At 34.9% G+C, this 14,320-nt stretch overlaps 1 protein-coding gene across 3 annotated transcripts in view; it reads left to right on the top strand.

The window, feature by feature from the left end:
• Positions 1-14,320, top strand: part of CCDC82 (coiled-coil domain containing 82) — a 31,351-nt gene that overhangs the window by 13,660 nt on the left and 3,371 nt on the right. For 2 of the 3 annotated variants that reach the window (XM_033120545.1, XM_033120544.1), the window contains 4 exons: positions 3,409-3,501; positions 4,815-4,939; positions 7,674-7,844; positions 11,525-11,710. In XM_033120545.1, coding sequence (XP_032976436.1) covers positions 3,409-3,501; positions 4,815-4,939; positions 7,674-7,844; positions 11,525-11,710 — 575 coding nt within the window. Of the gene's footprint in view, positions 1-3,408; positions 3,502-4,814; positions 4,940-7,673; positions 7,845-8,653; positions 9,734-11,524; positions 11,711-14,320 lie in introns of those variants that run through there. The other variant, XM_033120546.1, reaches the window with a different exon arrangement.

Genomic DNA, 14,320 nt, shown 5'->3' with positions numbered 1-14,320 from the left:
TTGGAAAATGACCACATTCACAATAAATACGTAAAACTTAATAATTTTCTTATATACTATTAATAATTATTTAGGTGGTGTAATGAGAGAAAATTCCATTTACACTAGCAAACACAATCAAGTTCCTGCACCTAATCTTAAGAATAAAAGCATGGCTTTCTAGATTCAAGAATAAACTTTACTGTGAAGTAGAAAATAAAAGGGAAGACTCAGCATGTTTCTGGAAGGTAATAAATAGTACAAGAAGGTTATTTCTTCTTGTTTTATTTAACCTTATAAAACAATCATAAAGTTTACCTGGAAGAACAAATATATAAGAATAAAAACAAAGAGTAAGTCAAAAGGACTTGCACTACCAGATACAAGAAGTTATCACAAAATTGCAGTAAGTAAAGCAGTGTAGTACTGATAGGAGAATGATAGATCATTAGGAAGAGTAGAGTGCTGAAAAATAATCTTTATATATATATATATATATATATATATACACACACACACGTATATGTGTGTATATATATGTATGTGTATATATGTGTGTATATATATATGTGTGTGTATATATATATGAAATTAATGTATGATAAAGGATGCATGGAAAATCAACAGAATGACTAGACTGTCCAGTGGTTGGATGTGGGGAAATTGATTACGTTGGAAAAATCAAGTTATGCATAAACACAAACATTGTTGGTTTTTTTCCTGTGTCCTTTTGAAATTTTTTTATAATCATGGAAGAAAGTTACAAACAATATTCCTAGGATATTCCACAGAAACCCATCTAATATTGGAGTTAAAGCACTGAATAAAGTTCTGGAGGAGGTCTGAGCTCTGTTTTGATTCTGCCTCGATCTAGTTGTGTTACCTAGTGTACATTATTTCATCACTGTGTCAGTTTTCTTAATTTTAAGATGAGAGATTTGAATTTTATTTTCTCTAATTTTTCCATCCAAGTCTAAAATTTCTAAATGTTCTGAAGTACCATGTTTTCCCGAAAAAAAGATCTAGCCAGGCAATCAACTCTAATGTGTCTTTTGGAGCAAAAATTAATATGAGACCTGGTCTTATTTTACTATAATATAATACCGTGTATAATATAATATAACATAATATGATTAATATAATTAATTAGTTAATATAATTAATATGTAAATAGCATATATATAATATAAATATGTATAATATAATAAATATAAAATACCGGATCTTACATTAATTTTTGCTCCAAAAGACGCATTAGAGCTGATTGTCCGGCTAGGTCTTATTTTGGGGGAAACGGTATAATAGTATCAAACCTAACTACCATGCAGAGCAATATCTATCTAGGGGATAGCAGCATGAAATCTGGAGTCAGACTGCCTGGGTTCCAACCTTGGTTCCAACACTTACTGCTGTGTTTCCCCTAAAATAAGACCGGATCTTAATTAATTTTTGCTCAAGATGCATTAGGGCTTATGTTCAGGGAATGTCATTCTGAAAAATCATGTTCGGTCTTATTTTCAGGGAAACACAGTAGCTGTTTGATCTTAGGGAAGTTTTTCATTCCGTGTGTATCTGTTTCAACTAAAAAGAAACCAAGGGTCATGATAGTACCTTGCAGGCTTGTTGTTGAGAAATAAAGCAATGCGTGTAAGTGCATAAAATGATGCCTGGCATATATTTGCTCAATTCCTTTTTGTTGTTGTTGTTGTTTTCAATTTGAGATACCAGGAACACAATTTCTCCACCAGCCCTACCCTCCACTCAAGCACAATGAAATTGAGGTCTTCTTCCTGACATTTCTAAGGGAGATCCTGATACACGTCTGTGGTTAGGGGAAAAAGCTCTCCAGATGATTCTGATATTTTGCCCTTTCTTTTTACTCCCAATCCTAAAGAGACTCTATTATCACAGTCTTTGAAATAGAGTAGCAGTTCCCCAAAACTATAGCAGGAGAATAACATTGGGCATTAGCACATTCAAGACTGATAAAAATTCAGTGAGATAAAAAATTTTACTTCAATTTATTTGATAGTTAAACTTAGTGCACAGGGAATGAATTTTAATTTTTTTCTCAACATATCTATTAATATGCCTAAAACAGTTTTCCCTTAATAGAGTTCGGGAAGTGCTAGATAAAGTTTAAGTGCATTATAATACTCAAAATTAAATTAGGTACTAGCACTAAAATATTATATCCAGAAGTTGATGAAAGTCTAGTCAGACATGAAGTCTATTGAAGTATAATTTCATTTTCCAATTATGTTCTACTGATTTTTAAAAAGATATTCATAAATGGCTATAATCAGTTCTTGTGTAATTTTCAATTGATCATAGCCCTCTAATGTGTGAATTATCTGCAGTCGTCATTTAGTTTCATTACTGCTTGTTTTTTTGGTCACTTTAGTACTTCAATAAGGTGTTTCCTTACAAAAGAATGTATACTAAAAATATCCCCTACAGTCTAAAAAAGTTAGCCCTTTTAATAACTAAAATAAAGGTAAAATGGTTTCTCCATGTTAAATCCCATCTTTGTTTTATTTCAACTGAAAGCAAAGTCAAAATTCACTCATGATTGCTAATAAATAAATCTTATTTTGCTTTAATCCCTTACCCAGCATCTTCCACTTTTCCTGAAATATTCAGGCTGCTGTTAAATGTCTCCACAGGTGACCAGAGGAGGGCAAATATTGTATGATTACCACTCAGATCAAGGAAAGGGTCATGTTTGGTAGAGAATATTTCCACAGCCATAGTAATCCTTGACCCAAGAGCAATGGAATGGGAAATAGTAGGAACCTTCTGTCTTATCATAGCCTCGCTCATCGAACAGATGATTCCATGGACCAGATTGGGTTAGTGGGAAAGTAGGTTTATATGTTTGCTATAAGAAAGAGTAGACATAACTTTTCTAAGTTGACGTGGAAAATCCTAAATCTGGGGTGTCGGAAAGGGACATGGAGTTTTTATAGCCATTTGGGTTCCGACTAGGGTAGCAATTTCATGGACAATTTTGTATGTAATGTGTTTCAGAGAGAAAGAATAAGACAGGAATTTCATGTACATACTGAACAATCCACGCATATAGGTTTTCTCTCTTGCCCTCTCTAATTGTCAAGCTGATAATTAGGTATACAGGGGATGATTTTTATTTGTTTTCACAACATATCTCTTAATTTTCCTTTAATAAGTTTGGAAAGTGAAGATTATTTGAAATAACAACTAGAAACTTTGAATTAGAAGCCAGTAGATCTGGAAAATGGAAATTTGTTCAATGACTAGAGAAGTCACTTAGGCAGCTATAAAATTAGGATAATTAAGTGATTTCTTCTATTTATAGTATTAATCTCTTAGCCTTGGAGAAAGAACCTATTATGTTCAGGGAATTGTTTTGTTTACTAGATCCTAACATTTATTTAAAATTAATTTCAGATTCTTTCAGTGACCCCTACACTCACTTTGAAAGAGTTGTGAAGGCTCTTCTGATCAATGCTTTAGATGAATCATTTCTGAAAACACTGTATGGTAAGTTAATAATATGATTGGAACAACTTTTTCCCCCCGATTTTTTAAAAACTCCACTATTTTATATATTAAAAACAAGGAGACCTATTCTCAAGGCCCTCCAGTTGTTTCCTCTAGGATCAACTGTACCAAAGGTCCATTCACATCAAAAACTTGTTAGTGTTTATTATTTGTGAAATGTAGAAAGTATAAAAGAAATACGTGGTGGTTCTACCCCTGGAGAGTTCGCGGTGAATTTGAAGAGAGGACACACACTCATAAAACAGCTGGGCAGTTCAACACTCATGTGTTGTCCCAGCCTCCCTAAGCTCCTAGAATCTCACCAAAAGTTACATGCTGTTTTATGCTTTTGTGCCTTTGCTTATGCTGTTCCTCCTTAGACTATAATCCCTTTCTACCTTGCATTTTCCAGGTGAGTGTAATATCATTTCCACCATGAAAGCTACCTATGACCCACTCAAGTAGCATTTGTCACTCCCTCATTTGTGCTGCCATTATCCTGAGGATGGTGATGCTGATGTACTCAGATACGCACTTTTCATACTTGTACTGAAAATGTATTTTTGCCTTCCTCCCTTTCAAGAGTCTGACAAGAAACATACTTATATATACACTTATGCCTTGCCTCTAGCACTGAATCTGGCACTTAATAAAGACTATAAATATGTTTGATGAATATCTAGATAAGTGCCAAAAGAAGATTTCATTCACAATTTATTAAACAAATATTTACTGAGTGCCAACTAAGGGCCAGGTATTATTTGAGGGCTGGGGATGTTGCAATGACCATGACATAAGATTTCTGCCCTCGTGTTGCTTAAAGTCTAATGGGACAGACAGACAAATAATGAGTAAACAAATATATAACAATACGATTTCAACTAATGATTAGTTATTGGGAAAAAAAGTAGGGTAAGGAGATCAAGAGTGATAAAGGAAAGTCTGTTAGTTAAATTGGTCAAAAACGGTCTCTGAAGAGGTGGCTTTTGAACAGAAACCTGAAAGGAGGGAGGATATAATACATGGACCTAGCAGAGAGCATAGCAAGTGCAAAGACCATTAGGAAAGAGTCAGTTTGATGTGTTCAAGAAACAATTAGGAGAAGGCCTGTTGCTCTTTCTTTCCCCTAATGCTCTGATGGAATGATTCTTTTTTTACTTCATTAATTTTTTTTTAATTTAAAATACTTCTAACTTATCAACCAAGTATCTTCCTAAAATTATGGGAAGAAATCTTTAAGTATTCACTTATTGAAATATGTCATGAGGGCAAGTGATTGGTCTTTTCGTTGTTATTGTTACTCCTCTGAACAGATGGCAGCCGGCAAAAGTCATATGCACAAGATATGTTGACATCTCTTCATTATTTGGATAACCGCTTTGTTCAGCCTCGTCTAGACAGCTTATTCTCTAGAAGTCGTTGGAAAGAGCAATATAAGGTACACAGTTTTATTTGTTTTTGAATCTCTGGGCGGCGGCAGGTGGGGTGTATGAGAAACCTCTCAGGATATCAATATTCTGTCAGACTGAATAATCTTCTAAATTATCAGCATTTTTCTTTGTTAAATAATTAGCTTATTATTTCTCACCTCTTCTAAAGGCTATTATTGTTTTAATCTTTTACACTTATATCTATCCTATAATTAAGTAGTTCTAAACGATGAATAACTTTAGAACATCTCTAGGGCTTAGTTCTTCTATTCAAATGAAGATATTGTCTCACAGGATGTTAACTGTTGTTTCAGAAAAGAAGTTAAAGAAATTTGAGAAACAGTGGCTTTAACTTGAACTTAGCTGAAGGACTTTTTAAGGAGCACTAATAATGTGAATTATACTGTAAATTTTTAAGAGGGTGATGTGGAATGTAATAATTGTCAAATTTGTGTGTTATCATGTGGCTCCTTTTCATAAAATACTTACACCTTCTAGGATAATTGATTCCTATAATATAATTTGGGAAATACTCACCTAGGTTGTCTTTGCCATCCTTCTCTACCTTAAAGATTTTGTAATTCTACCAATTTGGGTAAAGCATCTTTTAAATTTACAAGATTTATTTCATTTCATGTTATCCTCTAGATTTCTATTTTATAGTCTCTAATAGTAGAGGGTTACAATATGATTCTTAAGATTTTTTTTTTCTCTGTATTTCTCACATTCTATCTTCTAATGATTAGCAAGAGGAAAAATGGCAAGAGAAGTTCAAGTTCCCTACAGTCCTTCCAGCACTTAAATCATTAGCTACTCTGCCTTATTTATGTCAGGGGATTTGGCTTCTCCCAGGACTGTTCAGCCTTAAATTACCTAATGATAAATTAGCCACAGATGGTTTAGGTTTAAGGGACAGTTATAGGATTGCAAAGAGAGTCAGAAGACTTCACTTGGGGGGATGGCTAGAATTTAGGGTCACCATATATATCTTTTTAATTTGGGTTGAGTTTTTAACCTCTCTAAACTCTTCCTTAGATACAGAAACTATTTACCTACATTAAAGGGAAATATTTACCTACTTTGAAGGCAAAATGGATAGTACAGCTCATAGAACATAATATAAATGTTTTTACTTGCACAGAAAGAAAAACAGCATTATGCATTGACCATTAATTTTACCAAGTAATTTACATGCAAAGCAAAGTATTGTATTTGATGTTCAAAGTTAACCCCATGAGGAAGGCACTATTATTTCCTCCATTTTACAGTTGAGGAAACTATGACTCAGAAAAATTGAGTTAACATAAGGTTACACAGCTCGTCATTAGCCAGGCCGATACATTTACACCTAGAAGCGTTACTCTTACTCTAAAACCTATACCACTATGCTGGATTAGCTTTACCATACTGTGGAAGGTGATGCTGAATTTGGATAACCCAATGTTGAAATAATAACTGTAAGATACAAGAAAATATTAAAGATTTAGGATGTAAATGATTCAGTACAATCTTGGTCAGGATAACCTAGGTTATGCTGCAAAAGTTAAATAACATGACAGGCAAAATAAACCAACAACAAAAATTTCAATAGCTGAACCAAAAAGTTTATTTTTGACTTCTATGTCCATTGTGAGTGCACAGGAGTGCTCTGCTTATCATAGTCTCCGAGCTTTCAGCTCAGCATGTGCTTCCGTGAGCAACACAGAAGCAGGAAGGGACAGTGGTTAGTCACCTCTTTCCTCTGAATGTCAGCCTGTAAATGACATGTGTCATGAAGTGTCATGAAATATGAGAACTATTAAAGGTAAATAAAAGACAATATTGTTGTGAATCATACAATGTAAAAAGGAAACCATCGGTGTGTTGAATACTTAATTGCTATCTGGCCGATGGAGAATGTGGACGTGTATTAGTAACCCGGCTAAAATATGCTCTTTGTGTACAGTTCAAATATTGTGGTAAAACCTAATTTACACTACTAATTAGAACAGTATTATCTAGTCCAGGCCTAGAGCACAAATAAAAGTACTCAAGCACATGTAATTTCACAGCTTGATAAAGCTTATTTATGAATGCCAAATATTTTCTCAGTTTGTTTACTCATTGCTAAGTCAATCTATTACACAGTCCATATTAATACTGGCCACCTAGCAATCCTAGTTCCAACTTGTTTATTTTCACAGTATGTTAGTAAGTCACTATGGGAGGATTAAATTATTTCTGGAATATTTTTTGGAAAATACAATATTATTCACACAATGGAGACTAAATGTGATCTTGTTTTTGTCAATTTTTTACTTAAATGGATTCATCTTTTATTATATTCTGAATTTTTGCTGCTCATTCTTTCCTTTTTTTAACTAATTAATACCTCATTAACACTCACTAGAGATGAGAAGAAGGAAAAGAAATAAAATCTGTGAAGAACACTGCTTAGTAGTAACTTAAAGGTGTGAGGGATATGAAACTAATGATTTTCCTCGTCTGTTTTCTTTTTATTTAATAGACTAAATTGTAAATTCTTTTTTTTTCCTTAATTTAAAAGTATCTTGTCAAACACGTACTGTGTACTCAGTATTAAAGTTAGAAATACCAGTATTTTGCTCTTGCATCTTATCCTGTTATTGTGATTCCTAATTTTGGTTTTAATTTGGTTGGGTTCTTTTGTTTTATTTTGTTGTTCTTCTTCTAATCCTTTAAAGCTTCATTATCCCCCTCCCCCTTTTTCTTTTTTTCTTTCAGGAGCGGGTAGCAAATTATTGTAATGTGAGTGTCCGTATGAAGAACCCTGAAGACTGTTCCTGTCAAGCTTGTGGATTGCTTCGCCACTGTAAATATTCAGTGCATTTATCAGGAATGTTATATAACACCAGCACTATGGAAACAGATAACTTCATGTCACATGATGAACAGGTATTATTTTTTTTCTCCCATTTTAGTTTCGGTATTTAGAAATTTTCAATACATAGGCTTACACAAATAGCCTTAAGTTATTTTCACAAATGGAGAAAACACTAGGAGAAGGGAAAAAATACAGGGAAAGAGGATACAATTTTTAAATGTGAAAAATATGCCTTATGAAGAGATTCACTCCTAATTCAATGAGATACTAAAATCCATGCATGTTCTCTAAGTATTTCACCCAAGGGAGGGGGTGCCGGGAAAGGGGGTACAGGATGAGAATGAAATGGGGGTAACTAAAGCAGGGGAAGCAGAAGTCCCCTTGAGTCCAAAGGAAAATTTGACCCAACGGGAAAATTTTATGGCAGATAATATACCAAATTGACAATCCAAGGCCTGAAAGAGACTGTGCTCACCCCCACACTCACCCTTAGGCTATTGTGAAAACTGATTCTCCATTTTGTGTTGCTGCTTCTGGTGACATAAAACTGAAACTCCTTGGGGTTATCTGGGGTTCTCCTTTAAGGTGCACATAATCCTTTAAACGAATGCTCTTAGTGAAATTTGTTTAATGATAAAACTTTTCTTCTTACCTGAGATTGGCTTCTTTTAAAGAAGGGATACTTTGATGGAAAGTGGAATTACGGAAGAGAGTAACTTTAGTGACACCGTCTTGGGTAGGGAACTGAGATGAGAGGCTACCAGATTGTGGTGAAGTCTGAGGGGATAGACAAGAAGGAAGTCACCTGGGGAGATGTGAAATCTGAAACGCAGTTGGGAGGACTGACAGCAATCTTGAATTAATTTTCACTTTTGCCCAGAGTCTGTCCAGGCTCCTGAAGATACTTAAGAGCCAATGGGAAGAGGCAGTAATTTTGAGGCAAATGGCAACATACAATGTGTCATACAAAAAGCAGGACAAGAGGAAGTTGAATCCCTGGTCTGCGCCTATTGCACTAAATGTTTCCAGAGACCTAGGATGAGAAAACAGACTTTTTCCCATCCTTCCTCTTTCCTTGAGGATATTTTTTCTTCTCCACACTTAACTTCCATAGGAGCTGGCTCTTCCACATATAAATGAGGGCCTAGAGAAATACCTCGAAAAGCTACCTAAAGTTAGCTGGATATTGCAAATGTGCATAATGCGTTTTCATTATATTTCCTTGCCTTCTCCATGCTGTATCTAATAAATTACAAATCAGAGTCTTTGTATTGCTTTGCAATTCGCCATCTTCTGCTTTAGGAAAATTTGGTGACAATTTTTAGCTTTGTTTCCAATTATTTCTTTGTATATGTCAGATCCCTTAGTTCACATTGATAACTGAGATGACTCAGTTATCCTCATACTGATCAATTTATAGAACTCGGCTAACCCGGCAGTGTGGATTAGTAATCATTAATGTTTCATTTTGCTTATCTACTCTGAGAACAGTCATCACAGAATTTATTTCTCTATCTCTGGCAATTTTGATTACTGTCTTGTTAGAATAGTGTCCTTAATGTCCAGAAATGTAATTAGATAATTAAAAATAGTCTCTAAATACATTTTTGAAAATTTAAACAGTATTCCAACAGGATAAGTTAATTTTACTTGTTTTAGTACTTTATATAAATGGAATCCTACAATGTACACCGTGTTGTATTTACATTAATTCATAAGGTATAACAGGCTGTAATAATGCGTGAAAATGGGCGGGGTAAGGGGAGAGGTCCCCTTGCACTATTACAGCTTATATATACTTTTAGTGTTTCTATGAAGTCTTACTAACAATGGTTTAGGCTCTTCCAGATCACATTTTGGGGAAAAATAGTGTGAGACTATTCTAAAGGTAATTTTTGGTTAATTGACCTACATCAGTGAAAGTAGATGCCAAGAGGGTGGGAATTAGAAATGGAAAGAAGTAAATGTAATGTTTAATGTTTTCAATGGGTATTTTTGTTTCAAAGAGGGAAAAATTAAAATAAGGATTTTAAACACCTCTCTTTCCTCTTTTCCCAACTTAAAAATTCTGTACAGATAAATTCCCCTTGTTTTGTGGAAAAATAGACTGCAGTATGATGGAAGTGAAAATCACATTATTCTCCTACTGTATTTTATCCAGAACATCCATAAGAGATTTCCTCCACGGTTTACTCTGATAGTAGAAGTGGAGAGACACAGGGTACCCCTAGTGGCCACTGCAACTACTGTGGTTTCTTTTTCCTCCAAGTGGGAGGTATTGGCAAATAAATTGTTGTAATTGATATGACTGGTTTGATAATATTGTTGAAATGATACTTAGAGTATGTAAGCAATGTACAATAGCAACCTGATTATTTCTAATGATCTAAAAAACAGAAAGGTTTTCACAGAACATGAACAGAAATTTGAGCATTTTTCTTCAGCTTTTGGTGATTTTTTTAAGAAAGACTTTAAGATGTCCTAAATACTGTCTTCACAAGGTGATACTTCAAACCTGACTGTTGCCAGTCTTCATATTTAACTTTCATTCATTTTTGCCAATATACTCTTAGATTATTTCTTGAACTCATCACCTGTGTAATCCATTGCAGAAAAACAGTACAATTCTTTGTCAAATAAAATGCAAGTTACATAGATCAATATTATTATTATACCACTTGTACTGAACTCATGAAAGCATAACCCACTAGTGAATTTAGACACAGAAACAAATATTTAAGTTAGCAAGAAGTTTCCTCAGGTTACTCCACGAAAATAAAATTGCTTATGTTATGATGTTTGGAGCCCTTTATGTTGCATTTTCTACAATGAGTGAAATACTGTAGGTACAGTTATATTTAATTTGGTCAGTACAGTGACATTGTTTTCCTATTTTAGCTATAGGTGTGTATTGCACAGTATATATTCAAACATAACAGAGAAATGTTCTGGTTGGTTGAATTCACAAGATGAGCCTTCTTAATTATAGAATCCCAGAAGTCCATGTAAACAGAAATTAAAATTCTTATAGTTTTCTAACATAATTTCTAAAATATTAGTGTGTTTTAATCATATCAGACTCCATTAATTAAGGACACAAATATGACTAAACACAAAGATGTTTACTTTACAACATTTTTCAGGAAAAATGTATTTGGCATAAACTGCCAATACTTAATATTGGTGTGAGAGTTTGTTTCAGTTTTTGCTTATAAGCTAGAAATTTATTGTAATCCAGGAATTTTTAACTGAGTAACTGTGTACATTCAATAGCTTGCATGCTTTTCTTGCTTTGAGGTGTGCCGGCCCTTCTGTCTTACAAGCCATTTTTCTCCTCCTTCACAAACTCTGTTTTTTAAAGACTTAGTTAAGGATCACCTCCTCTGGATTGGGTTAATTGTTACGCTTCTGTATCTTGATAACATCTTGTGCGTAATATTTGATACATTGTTTCATAATCATTTTTCTTCCAAGACTGTAGCTCCCCTAATATAGGTAGTACATCTTTCTCATGTATCTGCATTGTTCATCCCAATACTGGAAACATAGCAGGTACCCAGTTTTTGTTAACTGAGTTGTATCAATAAGAGAAGGTAAAGGAATCATGGAGTAAACATTTAAAAAACGAATGATGCATTTATCAGATTCTACTGTTAAAAATCTCAAAACCAGAAAGTCTTCATATGTTCACTTCATATGTTCACTTCATTATTCACTTCATATGTCAGATTGTGTTTATTTCTTTATTTAGGTTTTTATTGTTGGCAGGATTTGTGCTAAACGTACTGAAATTTATCATAAACTGAAACACTTTAAATTCAAGCTATACCAAGAATGTTGCTCCAAGGCAAGGACAGAAGAAGTTGAGAATGAACAAGTTAAAGAAACAGTGGAAAGAATTTTCAATCAGTCAAAAGAAAGTGGCTGGATTGAGAAGGTAAGGTGACTGTAAGAGAACCGTCTCACTCAGTAGATTCTGGAGCCTCATTATGATTAGAGAAAGGATACTAACGATTAGAAGGCAGTGAAATTTAAAAAAGAATCTCTCCGTCTCTCCCCGTCTTTGTATTTTCTTCTCTTCTTCCACCCCTTCCTCTCATGCTTATCATTGTCCTACCCTGGATAGGTGCCCTGAACATTCAGCTCATCAGGTACATTTTAATCAACAATAATACTGTCCCTTAATGTGGGATCTTCTGTCCTTTCACTTTTATATCTGTGGGGTTATTTGCATATATACTAAGTCCCCTTAGTTTCTTTGACAGAGGATAGGACTCACCTCTGCTTGTCCGCTTCCTAGTCTTTAGAACAGTTCTTGTGACCTGAGAGTGAAGAAGCACCTGGTGCCAATGAGGAAAGGATCTCGGCTGCCAGTTCTAATACCAGCCACATCCTCTTCTTGAGGACATGGGACTTAGCAGTGAGCACTGTAACTGAAATTCAAGGGGAATGCAGAGGTTTCAGGCCACAGCACTGATTTTGATTTCCCTCTATCCTGTTGATCACTAAATTTGAGATCAGGGATAAATGGGGGTTTTGAAGAGTGCACTGGATTCCTGAAGATCTGCTGGCAGCTCCTAAGCTCTGGTCTGCTCACAGAGCTCTTAGAATTGTTTACGGTGCATGGAAAGAATGCTAGTATGATTGCGATCTTCTAAAACAAGTCTAGTTACATGCATGTAGAAGACAGAACATACAGTAGATTTTCAGGCAATTCAGATCAACAGTATATTTAATCTTAAGAAAAAAAAAAAGGCTGACTTGAGATTCATTGCCTGGGTTATTTATAACATAGGGGAATTTGTAAGAAAGGAAAACAAAATAGAGAGAGCTTAAAGAATAAACTTATGAGCAGAGAGAAAGAAAAAGAGAACAACAAAACAGGAACTTCTTAGGACATGTCATGTTCCACAGAGCCTCCCAGTCTGGAGAATGGCATTCAGATGGTTTCCCTTTTGACAGTTACCCTCTCCCCGCACACCACGACCCTGTGGTCTGTTTGCCTGCCCCCACATCTTGACACTCAAGTCGTCTTTCTCTCATTTTCCTCCCTTCAGCTTTTTATCTTTTACTTTGCTTCTGCTTCTCTCACCCTCAATGCTTTCCTTCCTGTCTGCTGCTTTTCAATCTGCCTTAGGGAGGACCATCACTTACCCATAAGTCCCGTCTTCATTTTGCTAGATAACAATTCTTAAGTGCTTTTATTGATGCATTTAAGTGTTGCCAACCCTCTAGTGGGGTTGAAAGACCCATTGAGACAGCACATTTTTAAGGAATTGTATAGTAGGTATAGAAAAATCACTGTGCATGTATTATATATATATCATATAATATATATGGAAGGGACATTAAACTTCTTGCAGAAGAAAAACTAAAAGCATTTTCAAATCAATTACCTTAGAGGAAGTTTAACAGGGTTTGTGACAAGAGAAGTGACCTGGAATAAGAAAAAGTATTCTTAGGAAAAGAAAGCCAAGTATCATATTCTGTTTAGAGAATAACACTTAGCACTGGCATTGAAGGTATTTCATACGTGTTTAGGACAATACGCACACTTTTTTCTCATAAAATACCAAAGAGCTTCATTTTCTTTTTGAGATCGGTCCTACTTTAAAGCTCTTTGTCTGTAGACTTTCTCAAAAGATTTCCTGGAAACTAAACAAGTTTATAGCCAGGATAAATCCATATGTAGCTTTCTGTACTGTGATTAAATTTTGAAAATGATCAGGTGCTCTGACACTGCTCACCATCACTCTGCCTGCCCCTCCGTGTGCCTGTGCCTTTGAGAGAGAGCACTGCGTGTGTTCTGGCGATGGTGATGCCTTCTGTGGATGCAGTCTCGTGGCCAGTTACTGTAACCCTTTAGAACCAGGCCTCAGAGCTACTTGAATGACTATGTATCCTTGGCTCTTTCCGCTCTTACCTCCCAATCATTATGTCAACTCCTTCTTTTACCTTCTCTTACCTAACTAGTTCTTTTACCAACTATTCATTCCTATCTTTCCTCCCCCAGCTTGTGTTTCACACCTTGACTTTGTTTCGCCTTTTCCTGCTGCTTCTTCCTCTAAGCATTTTTCTTCCATTATCTCAGGATATCTCAGCATTTCTTTCCCAAAACCTGCCATCTAGACTGACTTTATTCTTCTTGCTCCTCCTAACAGTTGAACTAGGATGACCTGTTTTTATCCTAATAATATTAAAGCCGTAGGAGCAACTTGAGTATAAGAAAAGAACAAATGATAAGAAAATTATAATAAAACCAAAATATATAATAAATATAATACTAATATAGGTCTCATTCTAAGTTAGAGCTGAAGAACATTCTTATCGTATGCCATTGGCAAAATTCTAACAAATTTTTTTGTTAAGAAGAGAAAGTGCCTGTGATGATGGGGTCTCCAGGGAAGTAGAATATGGGGATTGTTGGGAGGGGGTGGTGAATCCATGAACACCAGCAAGTGAAGAAAGTATGTCAGTACAAGTATCAAGTTTCAGTTTTACGGTTGTATTTAAAGTAAATTTTAATAATGTTATATAAATAAGAATT

The sequence above is a fragment of the Rhinolophus ferrumequinum genome, chromosome 11 (genome assembly GCF_004115265.2).
Source record: "Rhinolophus ferrumequinum isolate MPI-CBG mRhiFer1 chromosome 11, mRhiFer1_v1.p, whole genome shotgun sequence".
Lineage (NCBI taxonomy): Eukaryota > Metazoa > Chordata > Mammalia > Chiroptera > Rhinolophidae > Rhinolophus > Rhinolophus ferrumequinum.
Note: the sequence above shows the minus strand (reverse complement) of the source record. Positions and strands in the feature narration are given on the sequence as shown.